We start from the raw sequence: 17,758 nt of genomic DNA, 5'->3' as shown, positions 1-17,758 counted from the left end.
CACAGGGATCGTCGTGGAGTGAATGGCGAGCTCGGGGAGGGGCTGAGGCACTCGGGGCATCGAGAGGGATCTCCGACGACGGCGGTCGGGGATGAGCTCGGTGAGGCATCTCCGGGGCGTGCGAGCGCTCGGGGCTCGGTCGAGGCGAAGTGGCAGGCGACGGCGGAGATCGTGGGCAGCACGGGGAGACGAGGGGAGCACGGTGGGCGCGGCTATTGCGGTAGCGAGCTCGCGGCTGCGTCGGCCATGGCGGGAAGAGGCGAGGGAGAGAGCCAGGAGGGAAGTGAGGCGTCCAGGCGACACCGAGGAGAAGATGCGAGGCGTCGTGCTGGCCAGGCGACACAGGCAGGCAGCCTGGTGGCGTGGCGCCCGCGCACGCCGTGCGTTGTCCCTCCTCTGCCTATTGGCAGAGGTAGGCGATGACTGGCACGGGCCAGCACAGTGCTGGGTCGGCCAGTGGGCTGCCAGGTGGGCTGCGCCGGGTAAGTGGGCTAGGTCCTTTCTCTCTCTCCCTTTCTTTTAATTTCTGTTTTCTTTTATTCTGTAACTTTAGGGCTTTATTAAAAATACCAAAACAATCTTAAAATTCATGAAACTGCTTAAGGCTATTGTTTGGAATATTTCCAACAGTAAACATTTTAGTTCATGAATATTTGAATATTTAAAATATTATATAGCATTTAAATGCCCAAATGTAAATAGTATATGATTTAATTCGGTGATCCAATGTTATCCTCGAAAAATGTGAACCATTTTTGTCGGAGGTTCTAGACCAAAGCAAAGATGATGAACATTTTTGAAAGGCATTTCAGGTTCATTGAAAAAGTATTTTAGTAACTCTAGTTGGATTAAATGGGTGCTGGGAGTTTTCTTATCTCCATTTTAACTTTTTGAGGGAAAGTAAACATGATGCATGGAGATTATGTAATGACAGGCAAGACTAAGCTAGGGCCGTGACACCCATGCACAGTGGCTACATCACCACGTTCCAGATCACCGTAGCGTGGTTGCTCCCCTGCGCCGTGACGATGGCGCTCGACGCGTCGGCGGCCGTCGGTCACAAGCACGAAAACTCGTCGTCGCCGCGGGCGTCGAGCGTGGGCGGCCAGGCGGCGGCCGTGTCGTCGTCGGCAGGATCCTTCCCATCCGCGTCCTCATCGACCTCCTCGCTCGGCGACGGGGTCGGGTTGCAGACGGTGCCTCTTCAGCGCAGCTGGTCCGCCTCGCCCAAGTGCTTCGGCGCGCTCGGCGGCAAGAAGAAGAAGGAGGCCGTGCCGAAGGGCGACGTGGTTCCGGCATCGCCGTCCACCGAGAACCGGAAGGGGCACCGACAGCGAAAGAACCGGCGGTCGCCGCCAGCCGGCGATGCATCCGTGTCGGGCTCCTCCAGCCCCGCTTCCTCAACTGCCTCCTCCTCTGTCGGAGATCGGCTCGGGTTCAGAACGTCTCATCAGCCGCAAGCTGCCGCGGGGCTCCAATACCAGCAATGCCCGCGCGCGCTCGCCGGGGTGCAGTAGGAGACGAAGGGCGGCGGTGTAGGCAGCTACCTGCGCGAGATCTCGAGGCGGCTGAGGCGGGGCGGCACGGAGAAACCGCCGCCGCCGACGGCGAGGATAGCCTGCACCGGCGGAGGGCGGAAGCGCGGGAACGCCATCGCGTCACAAGAAGAAATGCGGGCTTTCGTTACTGCGAGTGCCAGAATCATCGAAAGAAATGGGCCGCCCGTGTTGCCATTAGGTTTATTCTGACAAATAAATTGTTCAGGTGTTTGCTTATGAACTCTACTTTGAAGTTTGAACCTCAAAGCAGAATTATGATATAGTGATTTGGGATGGTGTAAATTTGTAAGTAGCCAACAAGGAGGAATGCTTCTGATTCTTGTTTATACAAGAGCAGAGGATTTGTTGTAGGCGTGCTTATATAGAGAGAGAGAGAGAATGAAATAAAAGTTGTACATGTTGGTACCAGATTAACGGAGCCGTCATGATTCATGAATCTTAAGCAGCTGTAGTTCAGGTTTAGGATACAATTGAGTCAACCCGAGCATCGCTTTTAGCACTATCGCACTTGCACATGTTTTGGCGGCAAATCGTTTAGGCTCATCGCTCATCTGACGTCGAGTAGTTTTTTTTTTTGAGAGAGAGAATGACGTCGAGTAGTTAACACCTCTTGCCTCAGCTCATGGGCCGAAGCTGTACCTGACGTAGATGCCAAGGCTAAACAGGACGAGCACCGCGCCAACCACGCTGGTCACAAGCTTTCTCCGTTCAGGGAGGTAGCTGTATCCGCGGCCTGACGCCGGCGCCGGTGCCTCCACTCCTTGGACGCCGTCGGCAGGGGTACCTTGTCCTTGATCAAGGCGGCCACTATCTTTCACCGCGTCGGCCCCGCGCTCCTCCACCGGCTGTTTCTGCACGTTCTCATCTTCCTTGTCTCCTGCTCGAACGCCGGAAGCATCGGCCTTGGCCGCCGGGGGCACCTGCTTGCCGGAGACGTCGCCGACCGCGGCCGCAGGCCCCGTCCTTAGCCCGGGCATGGTGACCCGCACGACGCCGCCCTCGAACCTCGCGTGGATGCCCTTGAGGTCGCAGCCGTCGGGCACGCGGAACTCCAGCCGGAAGCGGCTCCAGCGGTTGCCCGCGACGGCGCGCTCGCCGCGCACGACCACTAGCCCGTGGCTGCGGACCAGCTGCACCCTGATGTGCTCCTTCTTGTACCCTGCAATCGGCACCTCGTAACTAAATCAACACAAGCTGATCCCGGCATATACAACTCATGCGATGGTACTAATATGTAGGGGGGTGCGGTGCGTGCCTGCGGCGGTGAGATCGACGGAGAGGGTGTGGGTCGCCGGCTCGGTGACCATGTTGTGCGGCGGCACGAAGTCCTCGTACGCGCGGCCGGGGGCGGCAGCGGGGGCGGCCATCACTGATCCCTGTTGAATAACGTGTTGGGTCGCTGAGGAATGTAGCTGGCGAGTATGCACTGCTTGGTTGCAGAGGCTACGTGCCTATACATTTATATGGTTGGACACTTGAGCTGGAGTGTCCTAGAGGCGGGGGAGTTAGAAACCCTTACCCTTCACAGTAGAGAAGGAACTTGTCAGGTGGTGATACCTTGTATCCTGTTCTGGACCACTTCTTCTCCGGCATCGCATCTCCCATGGGCTTGCCAACACGCACGATCGCTGCATGTGACGATTGGACGGACATCCCTCAACTGAAGCATGCATGTCCCGGGACGCAAGCCACCGGCTGACCCTGACCCTGACCGACATTACAGACTCAAGCATGGTATAAAGCAGCATCACAAAACCCAGACCACCGCGAAGGGTGAATAAACGAAAAACTAAAATAGTACTCCCTCCGCCCAAAAAATAAGTGACTCAACTTTGTAATAGTTCTAGTACAAAATTAGTACAAAGTTGAGTCACTTATTGTGGGACGGACGGAGGGAGTACGTACTAATTACATGGAACGCTCAAAACCAGGTAACCTCATGCTACAACTGTCTATCTACATGACTTTGCTCTAAGAAATGACCAACCCAACAGCAAACTCCTAGACGGGATGTACAACCCAGCTATCAATCAATCAAATAAACCAAGCAATGATTCCCGAGCTAGCTGGTAGGTACTCTACTGAGCTAAATAAAGCATCTAACTGAGCTCATCCTGTGGAAACAGAGGCTGCTTCAGAAATGCATCCTTCAAAAGGGAGGATGTTTGCCGCTGTCCGCTGAATCTTCTATGTGCCGCTTAAACCTCCTCCAAAGAAGCACCTCTTCAGCAGCTTTCGCCTAGGAAGTAGGCTAACAGTTGCATTGTTGCCCCTAAAAAGAACAGTTGCTCTGACAGGAAAGATTTCGTCTTCCAGTTTCAACCAACATGCTCAACTTGGGACACTGGGCAAACACACAACAAGAGTGTCTTCCAGTCTGTGAATGACAACCATCAGTAGGCTCGTGGATCCACTCCCCAGTCACCACTGATACTTGGCAGCAACAAGAACCTCCTCATAGCGTTTAGCAGCAGTGTCCCAGCTTAGGTCCTGCATCATCCCTCTCCTCCGGAGTCCCTCCCAGCTAGACTTGTAGTTCCTGTACGTGTTCAGGCAGTGCCCCAGCGCATCGATCATCCTGTTTGCTTCCGCATTTTCAAAAGTCCAACCAAGCCCAGCCTCCTCATATGGATTGTAGTGCTGGACGGTGTCTCGAAGGCCACCCACCGCATGCACCACCGGCACGGTCCCATACATCATTGCATAGAGCTGGTTCAACCCGCAAGGCTCGAACCTTGACGGCATCAACAGTATATCAGTTCCTGCGGTCATACGATGAGCCAACCTGACAGAGAAACCAACCCAACCCCTAACACGGTCGTAGTGCTGGCTTTCAAGCCTCCTCAGTGTGTCTTCAAGGTCTTGCCTCCCGGTACCCAGCAGTATTACCTGTACATCTTGACCAGCTATCCATGGCATTGCTTCTGCTATCAGGTCTACGCCTTTTTGATTGTCTAGCCGTCCGATGAAAGCAATCACAGGAACATCCCCACGAACCGGGAGACCAAGCTCTTTCTGCAATGCCGCTTTACACTGTGCTTTACCTGTTTCAACAGTTACCAGAGAATAGTTGCTGTATCCATCTGATTTCAGGTGGACATCACACCTAGGATTCCAATCAGTGGTATCGATACCATTTACAATGCCTTGGAATTTCCAATCACTTTCATTAATGATCCCATGAAGGCCCCAACCACCTTCAGGCGTTTTGAGCTCCCATGCATAACCATGGCTAACAGTAAGTAAACGGTCCGCAGCTTTAATTCCAGCAGCAAATATGTTTAGATGATCACCTCCAAATGGGTCGTGATGTTTGAAAAGGTCCAAGTAGTTACTGGGCAAATCCAGGTAACTGAAATCGTCCAAGGGGCCACGGCCCTGGAACAGAAATTAAAGTTAACTCATCTTGATGGATCATATGTTTGATAGAGAACAATTGTTACACCAAAGCAACAAACAGACTAGGATTACAAATTTACACTATAGAACTACCCAAGGCTGGAAAGTGGAAACAGAAGAAATTATAATGACAACATAAGGTAACTGATACTGTTGTTGTCATCTGTAACTGTGACTGTAAGGAACTACTTTTATGAAGACAATGTACACTAACTGATATGTTGTGCTCTCCAGTAAAAGACGTCTTTTCTGGATCCTTGTGAGGATAGGATGTATTACATGTTTTGCTATATGAGTGACTATTTTTTAAATTTCTCCATTATTGAATAACTATGTATATATTGTTTGTGAATTGGCAAAATTAAAGCTCGTAACAGCATTCCAGAAACCATGTCCATCTTGATGACATCCACGGAATGCTCATTTCCATGTAAAATCCACGGAATACATAGCAAAAGTGTGGGACAAATACTAAAATACATATCAGATAAAAGGTGAGATTAAGGGGAAGAAACGTTACCTGATGTGCTATATTGTGTATCACAAGGACAGAGCGGGCATATATCATGAAACCATTGTCACGATAATAAGCCTTCAAATAAACAGGCAGTAATGCAGTGTGCCAGTCATTTGCTATGAATACAAGATTTCCATCGCCGTAGCAAAAACCACCACATGGAACACACCATGGAGCCTAGATCAAGGTCATTACGTTTTCTATTAGCATATTGAGGAAGAAAGATGCCAATCATAGAAAAAGCAGAGCAAAACAATGTTAATGTACATGTTAAGTGTTTGTGTACTTATTTCCATGAAATAAATGTACATGTTCTTATGGATTATCAGTGCCTGGAGAGAGAAATGGCTTAGCCGCAAGAGAATTTACCTCTACAGCTGCTTTGCACAATAAGATCATTCGTTTCAAGATATCCTGCAGAAAAAAATTGACCTACTCGTCTCAATAATAAGCAACCCCAAAAGGCAAAGAGAAGACAACTGGCTGCTACAACATAAATATCATCTCAGCTTTTGCAAATATGCAATTTAGTATAGTAAGCAGAATATTACATTACTTACTGTTCGGTCTCCACCATAAATTTCACTCTCAACATTGTGGAAGATAGGATTGTCGATAAACACAAAATCCACGCCATCTATGTATGCATGATAATATTTTACCTCCATATCCTGTACAAAGAACGTGTTTTCAAAAGGAATTATTACTATCACAAGATAAAGCTATTACGAACAAGAGGGGAAAGCACCTGCCCTGCGACCTGGTACCTCTTTGGCTCTCCTATTTGGCGAGGTTCTTCATAGTTCCCATACATTGGTACTATCGCCTGTAAATGTATACATGTAAACAAGTTACCAAAGGTGCAACTGAAAGGTAGTCTATTTAGCATTCAAGTACTTCCACCCCGCGATCAAGCGGCTCAGCCGCCGAATGTGACTTGCGAGACGGTACCAGCCCGTAGCAGGGCCTTTCCCCACATCCTTTGGTCACCGTATCCTGGCTGTGTCGTGTCACTATGGTCCTCTCCTGCGTCTCCTTGGTGGGTGGTCGACTGTGCCAGCGGGGCTGCCCGGCGGAGCATCCAGCGGGGATCAACAGGTGGCCCAGATCTGTGTGGCCACTGCTCCATCAGATCTGGCCGGCGTCTTGCCCCCATGCTGCAGGGCACCTCTTCGGCCTGACAGCCGCAGGCAGCTAGCTGGAGGCGGCAGGCAGCAGCAGGCCAGTTGGTGGTGCTGCAGGTGACTCCCCTCCCCTTAGACGTGATTGTGTGCTAATCCCTTGTCTACGACGGTGGACAACTTCAGCAAGCTGCTTCCCTGTCTCTGCCCTGACCCGCTCACCTGCTCCCTCCCCGATGGACATGGTGGCGTTGGTGGTCTTTTGTGGTCAGCGATCAAGAGCCAGGGTGAAATCCTTGCCCAGCCACAACCATTGTTGATGATGGCTAGCGAAACTGAGCGGCGACGGCGGCGCCACAGCGTCGTTCTCCTTGGAGGCGCCGTTGTGGTAGCCCATGGAGCCCTCCAATGTGGCGGCATGAGACAAGAGCCCTCTTGTAACAAGGATGCATCTTCTTTTCTCGAAGCTCATCTCCTAAGAACCTTCTGGTTAAGCGTGCTTGGCTGAGAGCAATATGGGGATGGATGACCGACTTGGAAGTTTCCCGGGGCGCGCACGAGTGAGGACAAAATGTGCCGGCAAGACTCGTGTTGGTCTGTGGGGCTAATCCTGAGCCTAATGATAGCCGGGAGTAATGACTACCAGCCAAAGGGTGGTGTTACAAAATGGTATCAGAGACGACCATCATGGTTACACAGGCATGTGTGGGTTAGGGGTGCGGGCATGTGGCGCATGGCACGTGTGGGCCCCTCAAGGCGCACGACATGGCACAGTACCGGCACCGAACGCATGAGCGTGTTGGTGCAGAGCAACCCATGGACATCACCATGGACCCTACACAAACACCCCAAGTGCCAAGTGGACCGATGACTAGAGCACGCGCACGTGCCATTGAAACCGAGGTGAACTCTCGCTCCTCTTTGAACTACCTTTACATTCATATGAGACATGGCTACTACCTCAACCGGAGACCCTATGTACCAAGGACGCGACCATGGAGAAGCAAGGGAACAAGGCCAAGCCATGGCGGAAGAGGAGCAAAAAAAAAGAAGAGAATACTGCCCCTGCTTTGCAGCCAGACGACCGGACTGCTACCCCGATGTCCGGGCTAAGCCCGGACGAAAGGACCACCTGGATAGCCGTCCGGCCTCAGCCCGGACGACTGGCTTGGCATCAGAAGCCTCGGCCGTCAACTCGGACGTCTGCCTTGCTATCCGGACATCCGGCACCTGGAGCGTGCCCTTCACCCAGCCAGCCCGACCTCGCACCTGCTTCAGCACCCGGATGTCCGGCTTGCACCCCAGACAGTCCGGCCTGAGCCCGGACATCCGGCCCCTGCCTGCGTGCAGCCCGACCCAAGAGGCCTTGTATCCATCTCATGTCCAATGAAATGGTTTCCACGCATGTCCAAGAAAAAGAGTATTAACGTACTTCAAATGTAATTGACAGGACAGTAGTTTATAAGGAGATCGAGACGCTCAGAAAATGTAAAATTAGGTGGTGTTTGGTTGAAAGGTCTTTATTTCGTACCATGCTTGCTTACTGTGAAGGGGATACATGACCAATTGTTTGGTTATGTTACCCCATAACCACAATAAATGTATTAGGAATAAACCCCAGGTCACACAAAGAGGGATGTATTCCAATTACATTACCCTATTTGAGTTAATTCCTTACCTGCTACCCACTGTTGATTTACATGATCTCTTTTCAGTGCAACTGAAACAGCCACTCTGTACTGGCTCAGCATTTAGGTCATCTAAGCTGCAGTACATTTTGACATATGCCAACAAGTTGTGTTGTGCAGCTTGCTAGTGCTTCAAGCTAATCCATGCCTCAGTGGGGAAGGGTATAGTGTACAAGTGATGCTAGATGTACCATAATTATCTGAATACATCATTCTTTTTGTTAAGAGTTAATTCCATTTTTTACGCCTAAGTTTGATATTTTTGACAGAATTTACCCCATTTAAGATGCGGTGAACTATATTATATATATCATCTTCGTGGCGCGCCATATAAACAAAGATATGTATGTCCGACTTGTGAAAGCGCTAGAAGATTTAGAAGAGTAAAAACTGGCAGGAGTTTGGTTAAATGGAATACTTTCTCTTAAATGGGGTAAAATCTGTCACAAACCTGCAACTTAGGGGTAAAATATGGAATTTACTCTTATGTTAATGGCCCATTTTACATTGAAGACCAAATCAAATGATTGCCACAATTGATTATACTCATGAAATATTTATTCATTCAAATTTTACTAGGCACAAACATCATGATACCTAGGTCATTCGGCGACATAATTTTTGAATTTTAGGTCATCTACTGGATTAATATGCTACTTCATGAACATTAAGCAGCATCTGCTTATCTTCCATGTTGACTTGCGGCATTTACCAACTGTCAGCAGCTTAGTTGAGTCTCTATTTACAATATCATCATAAGACGGCTTCTAGAAACATACCATGACACGATGACCTCTCTTTGACAAAGCCTTAGGCAAAGCTCCGGCAACATCCCCAAGTCCACCTGCAGGAGATTAAAAACATGGTTACAGCTTGTTAGAGTTGTGTCGAATATTGTGTATAAGGTAGGTTACAGTTGGACTTGTAGTTGTATTGTGTTTAGATAGGATATGGTGTCGTGTCCAAGTAGGACACTTGTATCCTAGGCCTCTCATATATAGTGAGGGTAGACACACGATGTAACCTATGCCAACATAATAGCACAGGTACGCAGGGGGAGCCGGCGGCGTGTGCCGGCGCCCAGGTGGCCGGTGTGCGGTATTGTGACGGTGTCACGGGGAGGAGCGCCCGTAGTCAGGCCCCGGGGATATAGCCATATCGGTGAACCTCGTTAACAAATCTCGGTGTCGTGCTCGTCTGGTTGCTTGGTCCTCGGATGATCGACGGTATGCCTCGGATTTATTCTAACAAGTGGTATCATGAGCAAGGTTCAAGGAGGTCGCGGATCATTGATCTAGAGGATGGATCGTCGTCAAGTTTCGGTACAAAGACGATGTGCGGAAGATGTTCCATGGTGGTCGTTGGGTGCGCTATCGACGAGATCAGGATAAGCATCAGGCAGCATTGGTGAGTTGCATCAGCGGGCGGCTAGATCGGTTCAGTCGATTGAAGCGGTGGCGGCATGTTCGAGAGGACTCGGCGAGATCGGTTCGATCGAATCGGTCGGCGCGTGGTACACGCGGATCAGCTGTGCAGTGGCAGGAATCCCGTGGCGACGAGTGGCATCGGCAAGTTGCCAGGCGGGGCTGGCTTGTGCAAGGCACGCTAAGGCCCAGGAGGGGCCTGCAGGCGTGTGGCTAAGGCGGCCCAAGGTGGCTGGTGTGGCTGCGCAGGATGCAAGGCAAGCGACGGAATAGGCCACGGCGCACGCGGCTGGGACGGCTGGTGAGGCCGGCGTGTGTGGCATGCGTGCAGGAAGCTGTGGACGAGTGCATGCAGGAAGCTGCAGAATGTGCAAAGCCAAGGATACCGTGAGATTTGTTTGAGAAAAAAAAAGTGCAGTTCTTGTGCGTGCATGGAGGAGCTATTAGTGGACCAAGACAAGAGAAGGAATTGTGCGGAGGGATCACTTGGTCAGGTTTGCATGGAAATTTCTCTTGTGGGTCATGTTTGCTAAGAGTGCTTGGTGCGTGTACGTTAAGGACGACAGCACGCGCATAAGGCTTGGAGGAGCCTGGAGTGCGCCGTGGCAGGATCATGCAAACACAGGGCGTCAAGCAATGCATAGAGATGTGCGGACGGACACGATGCAGGGTGGAGCATGGTTGCAGTCGGACAAGTTCGGCTGGGTCAGACTAGATAGTCTGACGGATCGACTTGGATGTTGGTTGGTACAGAAGACGGTGGTGGAATCGGCGACGATGCCATAAGAGCGTGATGCTGATGGTGACCGACTTCTGGGCGTGGAAACACGTGGTGCACATGCCCGAGGCTTGTGTGGTTTCGACAAGACTATGGCGCGGGGTTGATTCAAGACGGTGCACATGAGAGCTTGAAGTCGACGGGGCACGAGCGTGGACCAATCATCTACCATGGAGTCATGTTGAAGGTGGAGCTGGATTGAGGGGCTACGGTGTAAGGATCCAGAGAATCGAAGCCTATTCAGTGGGGAAAAGCGAGTGACACGCAGTTCGGACTGGAACCCGGTGATCTGATGGAAGCGTGAAACGCGTCATCGGTCGGTGATGATCGATGGTACTCTGCAGTGGGGGTTGAGTGGTGTGGTTTCGCGACCCTTGAGAGTCGACCGGGACAGCGGAGGCTCGACGCGGTAACAGCGGCGAGGCGTGCGGTATGCACGGGGCATGGAGACGGGCCAGGGCTCTGGTGGTCATACATGTGGTGAGACAACTGCGAATTTGACTCGGGATGACTATAAGCAACGGTGAAATTCCTTCAAGTTTCAGACAGGCGGTCAAGAAAGGAGCGGTGATGTTGAGTTCAGGTAACTCTTACGTGTGACACCCAATATGTGAGTTGTTCACTTTCACGCAGGTCAGTGATCAGTGTGTGATGGCGTTGGACGGATACTTTGGAAGTTGGGAGCACAGACTAGAGTAAAGAGGAACTTAATTTTGCTCGAGCATTGGCTGTGGTCAAGAAAAGAAGGGACTACAAGTTGCAGGTGGAGTCATATGGAGTCTTTGGAGTAGCAGCGGTGCTCATGGGATAAGCTCAAGTCCAATGTACATGGAAGTTTGATGCATTGACGAACTCAAGGTGGTGGAGAATATTCGCCAAGGTGGAGTTTGTTAGAGTTGTGTCGAATATTGTGTATAAGGTAGGTTACAGTTGGACTTGTAGTTGTATTGTGTTTAGATAGGATATGGTGTCGTGTCCAAGTAGGACACTTGTATCCTAGGCCTCTCATATATAGTGAGGGTAGACACACGATGTAACCTATGCCAACATAATAGCACAGGTACGCAGGGGGAGCCGGCGGCGTGTGCCGGCGCCCGGGTGGCCGGTGTGCAGTATTGTGACGGTGTCACGGGGAGGAGCGCCCGTAGTCAGGCCCCGGGGATATAGCCATATCGGTGAACCTCGTTAACAAATCTCGGTGTCGTGCTCATCTGGTTGCTTGGTCCTCGGATGATCGACGGTATGCCTCGGATTTATTCTAACACAGCTCCCTTAGCAAGCCATTAGAAACGAAAATTAGCAGTGTCTTCAGGTTTGAAATCATGTGCAGCTATGCATACTTATTACTCCCTCCGTCTCATAATGTAAGATGTTACTACAACCAATACACTCATATATTGGTTGTAATAACATCTTATATTATGGGACGGAGGGAGTATATTATAGACTATAGAGCAATGAATTTGTGCTCACTCTTCTGATTACCAAACTGATTTTCAGCTTAATGATAACATCTGCACAGATTTCTTACGACCTCCAAAAATAGAAACAAAACAATGTGTACTAACAATTAGCAGAAGCTAACCCTTTTTTTTCTTGCAAAGAAAGCCCTTTAAGATATTCATGTTAAAACCTCATAAGCCTTTACAGAGTCGGTTTCAATGAAGTAGAGAAACATGGACAGCTATAGATTTCAACAAAAGGCATGGATGGACCATTTAACTTGTTAAATACTTCTGAATTTATCTTGTAGGAGAAGTAAACATGCATAGGAGCTCAAGAGATGAATCGGGAACTTATGGCTCAGGATGGGCGCCAAACTCAAGAATGAGGCACCACTTGGGAGTACGGTATCATTTGGTGAAGCTCCTTTAACTTTTTTTTGGAGGGGGTGGAAGGGGCTATCGAATAACTGAAAAAAATCCTCTTTAGATGGAAAACTGAAATGTAGTTCTACTTAAGTGCAAGCAACATGGGCCTGTGATGTTAATGGTTTAGGAGTTGATTTCAATCGGACATGTCGGATGCTTTTCTGAATATCCAATTCCAAGGTATAGCATGCATGCTCCTTTTACCAAGAGGAAAAGACTATCCAGATATAAGGATTTGCTGGGCATCCACGTAGATCACATCCAAACAAAATCCGTCGTGCCTTGCTTTCTGTGAACACCTACTCAATGACTGAGAAACTTTGTTTTTTTCGTGTCTGACTTGACTACGAGGACAGTGCAAGCCAATGCTCCGGGCGACAGCCTGACAAGAACAAATATCTAATTCGTCTAGTTATGAAGGAAAAAGTTTTGTAGAAACCGTGACTCTTCTAAACATTACGTGATGATAAATAAATTCATTCCTATGGTTAAATCCATGTCCTAATACTTGGTGTACTAAGCGAGGAGTACCTACAAGCTACTAGCGCAATTTTTTCTAAGATGACAGAGCCAGCCAGAAAGTAGCCAAGCTTGCTTCCAATTTTGTAGTTTAGAAGAGAAACTGTAGGGAAGGCCCTGACAAGAATAAAAGATTCTATAGTGATCCATTTGAATAGGTCTCAGGTGATGCTGCTCCGACGGCAAAACATTATCAAGACTACAGCAGCCATTAAATAGTGGCAATGAGTCGACGGCCCCTTTTCCGCTATGATGTGCTATTTAAAATAGTGGTAGGCCAGTAGCTAGTAGGTGTGGGGGTGTGCGCGTGTGTGTGTTCTTCTTGTTCCTTCAGGTATCACTGCAGTTGTCTTGATGAGCAATAGGATAACTTAGTATGCATGCACACATACCCTCCGTGTTTCTCCTATTCTTCCTCAATTATAGCTGTTACCAGTAACTACAGATGTGAACACACATATAACTTGAATAGGTAACACTCGTGGAAATATTAAGGTGAGAAACTAGAGCATAAAATACATATCCTCCAATATGTAAACCAGAACATTTTGCACCAAAAAGGAAATTATACACCCCTGAGAAATACTTAATTAGCACCGGGAATATAACCAAAAGGGGTATTATTTTCGGGCCAAGTCCTGGAAACAGCCTCTTACAGAAATGTAGGGAAAGGCTGCGTACTATAGACCCAAAGTGGTCGGACCCTTCCCTGGACCCTGCGCAAGCGGGAGCTACATGCACCAGGTTGCCCTTTTTTATTCTCCGGTTCTCCATCCTAGAGGTGCTAAGTTTGAATCTGGAATTTTACAAATAGAAAAGCTTGAAAAAATGAAGCTTTATTAAATCGTTCTTGCCTGTTTTCGACCAAGGAGCACATTCTGCAGCTACCAATATGATATTCATAACATCTACAGCGGCCGAAGAAGATGAATTGTCATCTATTTCCTCAGTAACTGAGTGTCCCTTTTCATAATCCTGCTCCATACCATTAACAGATTGTGGTTCATATACGTTAGTAGCAGCACTAGAGAAAGTTTTGTACAGATAGTGAACATAGCTGACCTTGCTATATGATCCATTAACATCAGTGTAGGAAAGTTTGTCTTCTAAACTTCCATAGTATTCATGCTGGCCACTAATAGATTCTCCATGAGTTGAACGGATTTCGGATTTCTGTGAACGCCTGTCAAGGTACATCTGAAGATCATAGCCAATCTCTTCGCCCTCTGAAACTGCATCCGAGCGTGAAAAGGGACTACCACTGAATGGCTCTTGCCCATTATGAATGGAGCTGGCCTCAATAACAGAGATGAGCTTCTTCTTTTCTGATATCTGAATAAGCTGGCAGTGTATTACAATTCAATCCATGATGGTTCCACAAATTATAAATTACACCATAGATGAATGAGCTCCACATAGTATGGTTTTAATTCAAGTAGATAAACAGTAACACATACATAATGTAATGTGAATTCCATATCATTCATGCAAACATAAATGTAAGAGCACTAATAATTCCAGAAATGGGCTAATGATGAGCATGGATAGTTAAAAAGTACACCGCAAGGTTATTCACAAAGATATTGTGCATTCCAATCTGTAACCAATATGTATTCAGACACATTTCCGATTCCAGCAAGAGTGTTAAATTGACACCTTACGCAGTAGATTCTGTGTGTCAGCCTTTCTTGTTTCCTTCTAAAGGTGGTGGTGCAAATTACTCACTGGTAACACAGACCCTGTTAGGCTGTTACCACCAGCTACCCCTGACAACCATGTTCCTCAGAACTGTAACCATTCCAGTTGTGCACAAACCGTTGCTTAGAATGCACATGCGGTTCAGTCTAGCGTTCAAAATTCAGGCTAAAAAGAGTTACTAGTTCAACTTCCGGGAGGCACGGCGGACGGCAAGGGTATGCCATTTTGACTTCACTTGGAGGTCTAGCATTTTTCAGTGTAATTGAGGAGCTTAATGGGTGATCCACGGACTAAAAGTAAGACATAGTTTAGGACGTTCATATCCGCATTTATCATTTTAACAAAAGTGCTCCCGTACATGTACCTAAAAGACATTTATATATGAAGGAAGGTCATGCGATGTGATAATGCTATGTCCTTAACAAAATCCACTAGGCAGTTTAGTCTCACTAATCGTTGTAGCCGTGCCATGAGCTGGATTAGAGCTTCAGACAGAAATGTTGGGTAACAATATTTTTGAAAAAATGAATACTAACATTTTTTAAAGTGATCCACCAGATGAGAGCATGAAGAAGAAATGCATTTGATTCGAGAAACGAAACGTGCAAAGGATACCTGATCAAGTAGATCTCTGTGCATCGCCAGCACCTCTCTGCTCTTCCGGATGGTGGCGCGGAGGGCCTCATTGGAAACACGGACATCGTCGTCGTCGTGGTCGGCATCCTCGCCAACTTGATTCACAGCGTCGTCATGTGCCCCAGCGGCGCATAAACACTTTCTCGACCCCCTTTTAGTCCAACCCCTGAGTACCGCCGGCCACCCATAGACACCATTGACGCAAAACCTCACCTACGAAGCACACAGCGCACAGAACAGGAAATCAGCAGTTCAGCACCTCCCGCAGGAAAATATCATGAGATATGAATGAAGTCCATAAAGGAAAAACTGCGATGAGGCACCGATCGCATCAATCTCGAACGCGGCGAACAGCTAGGGTTGACCCGAGTCGTGAATCGGCTGTCCAAGTAGACGGAGAGCAACAAGATGACTAAGAAGCTCTGATGACGCGTTCCAAGCGAATAGGAGGAGGAGAGGCGATGCTCACGGGTCGGGCGGCCGCTGGGATCGCTGGGCGGCGGCGGGGGACTCGAACAGACGGGCGCTGGAGTCGGCCGTGGCAGCGGAAGGAGGAGGAGGGGGAGGCCGCGGCGGTAGGACGGGGAGAAGCGCCGTGGCGAAGCAGAGCCGCGGGGGGCGGGGCGAAGAAAGAGGAGGAGGTGGCCGCCATTGGAAGACTCCTTCCACTGGAAGGCTCCCACTCACTGCCAGCGTGCTGCTGCTCGGTGCTGATCCGAATTTCCGGGTGTGAGGTGAGGGGGAAGACTGGAGAAGAAGGCGGTGGGGTCGGAGGTTTCTCTGGTTCACTGGCTACTCCTCGTGTTTGGACTCACTTTGGACTTTGGAGTTGGGTTTTGTTCAATTTGGGTCTTTCTCCTAGCATTTGCAGCTGCTGAGTCGCCGGCCACGAGTACGAGGGCACCACCAACGTGTGGCGTGCGTGCATGTCACGTTCTTTCTCCTTTATTGGTTTTCTTAGTATTTTGTGTCAAATTTTAACTATAGATTTAATTAATAAAATGTTTTTTTGCGGGTCGCAAAAAATAGTATCATTAGAAACTATGTTCATATACGAATCCAACGATATAATTTTTATGACATGCATTAACATTTTGTCAATTAAATCTATGATCAAATTTTGGCACAAAAAACGAAGAAAACTAAGAAACCAGTGCGGAGGTAGTAAAACTTCTCGCGTTTCTTTTCGTGGCATGGAGAAAAGTATCCTCAGAGCAGAGTAGGGCATTTGGGTGACGGGGCTCTATGGAGCCATAGTTTAAAAAACCAAACCGGAAATTGAACCAGAAAGGTTGTCGGTTCAGGTTTTTAACGGTCGGACCGTTGGTTCACCGGTTCGATTGTTGGTTTTTAAGCAATAAAATAATATATATTGAGTAATATATGTACTAATATAGTGTGAAACAATGGTCAAATAAAATTATTTTCATGTAGTGGACAACAAAGTAACATAACCGAGTTGGTTATTGGGCCATGGGCATTCCTGCGTACTGCTCACACGTTCTGGGGTTGAATTCCACTTCTCCCAATTTCTATTAAAAAATCCTGTTTTTTCCCGGTTCAATGGCCTGATTTTTTCATCGGTTTTCTCCGGTCTGATTGCAGAACGGTCTTATTAGCTTAAACAATCGTTGAGGCCGCCGGTCTCCGTTTTTTCCGATTCGACCGTCGGTCCGCTCTGGTTTTTTAAACTATGCATGGAGCTCTTTATCTTTTAAAATTTTGAAATTCAAACTTTCTAATTAAAAAAAGATTCTGAAAACAATTATGCAATATAAAAGGATTAAATGTATAAGTGTGTAAAAATGCAAGATGAAATATTTTGAAATGCGACCTGTGCAAAAAAGACAAATTTCTGGGCTTTGAGGATGAATAGTATCATGTGTTGAAAAGCCCTATATTTTTTTCACAACTCTCATTTCAACGTATTTTCTCCTAAAAATTTGCACACATGTACGTTATGCCTCTATGTATATCTGTATTTTTCAAAAAAAATGTAAAGAATATGAGTTTTGACGAATTTTGAATTTTACAAGGGATGCCTCGAGGGAGCTCGACCTCCAAAAGCAATTTTCTCTCAAAGCAAGTATATATAAACTGACCATAAGAAATGCTATATTAGATTATTTTTTTACCTGGTTGAAAGAAAGAGAAAAAAGCGGACTATAAACTTACACCTGGTTGTAGCATGTGTTTTAACAACTTTTGTCAGAGAAAAAGGTGGACCACGTATTAATGACATGGCATACAAATATGACTCACTATTGTATTAGCGGGCTATTAACTTCACATATCCCATTGTGGGTTGTACTATTAACCATGCTCTTACGATAAAACAATAAAGCTCTCTTCCCAAGGCAGGTTGATCATTTTTGTTCCGATTACTGTTCTTTTTGATTCTGACATAGGATGTTCTCCAAAAGATATAGTGTAAGGCATTTCTTCCGGCAAGCATGCTCGCCGCCGCACCCTGCTGGTGTTGGACGGTGCCTATTCACTGACGCTCTAGATGATGTGTCGGTCGAAGAGGTGTTGCTGCCTCATCTGT

The 17,758-nt window shown here is 47.9% G+C and overlaps 2 protein-coding genes across 7 annotated transcripts; both read right to left on the bottom strand.

Annotated features, from left to right (window-relative positions):
• Positions 1 to 1,954: 1,954 nt before the first annotated feature.
• On the bottom strand, positions 1,955 to 3,303 carry LOC123043709 (inactive protein RESTRICTED TEV MOVEMENT 2). Its single transcript, XM_044466249.1, has 3 exons — positions 3,079 to 3,303; positions 2,815 to 2,935; positions 1,955 to 2,718 (listed from the first exon to the last, which is right to left on the bottom strand). The coding sequence occupies exons 2-3, from the start codon at positions 2,924 to 2,926 to the stop codon at positions 2,180 to 2,182; spliced, it is 651 nt and encodes a 216-aa protein (XP_044322184.1). The 5' UTR covers positions 2,927 to 2,935; positions 3,079 to 3,303; the 3' UTR covers positions 1,955 to 2,179.
• A 180-nt stretch (positions 3,304 to 3,483) lies between these two features.
• On the bottom strand, positions 3,484 to 16,031 carry LOC123043677 (soluble starch synthase 2-1, chloroplastic/amyloplastic). 6 transcript variants are annotated; one of them, XM_044466223.1, is made up of 10 exons: positions 15,680 to 16,031; positions 15,190 to 15,423; positions 13,939 to 14,217; positions 13,731 to 13,851; positions 9,064 to 9,128; positions 6,224 to 6,301; positions 6,027 to 6,146; positions 5,845 to 5,889; positions 5,479 to 5,652; positions 3,484 to 4,937 (listed from the first exon to the last, which is right to left on the bottom strand). In XM_044466223.1, the coding sequence occupies exons 1-10, from the start codon at positions 15,860 to 15,862 to the stop codon at positions 3,981 to 3,983; spliced, it is 2,256 nt and encodes a 751-aa protein (XP_044322158.1). In that variant the 5' UTR covers positions 15,863 to 16,031; the 3' UTR covers positions 3,484 to 3,980. The 6 variants fall into 6 exon arrangements, with proteins under 6 accessions (XP_044322158.1, XP_044322143.1, XP_044322150.1 ...); XM_044466208.1 differs by having other exon boundaries at positions 5,845 to 5,907; positions 6,036 to 6,146; XM_044466215.1 differs by having other exon boundaries at positions 5,845 to 5,907; positions 6,036 to 6,146; positions 13,939 to 14,208.
• Positions 16,032 to 17,758: the final 1,727 nt, after the last annotated feature.

The sequence above is a fragment of the Triticum aestivum genome, chromosome 1A (genome assembly GCF_018294505.1).
Source record: "Triticum aestivum cultivar Chinese Spring chromosome 1A, IWGSC CS RefSeq v2.1, whole genome shotgun sequence".
Classification (NCBI taxonomy): Eukaryota; Viridiplantae; Streptophyta; class Magnoliopsida; order Poales; family Poaceae; genus Triticum; species Triticum aestivum.
This window is presented reverse-complemented; position numbering and strand designations above follow the sequence as displayed.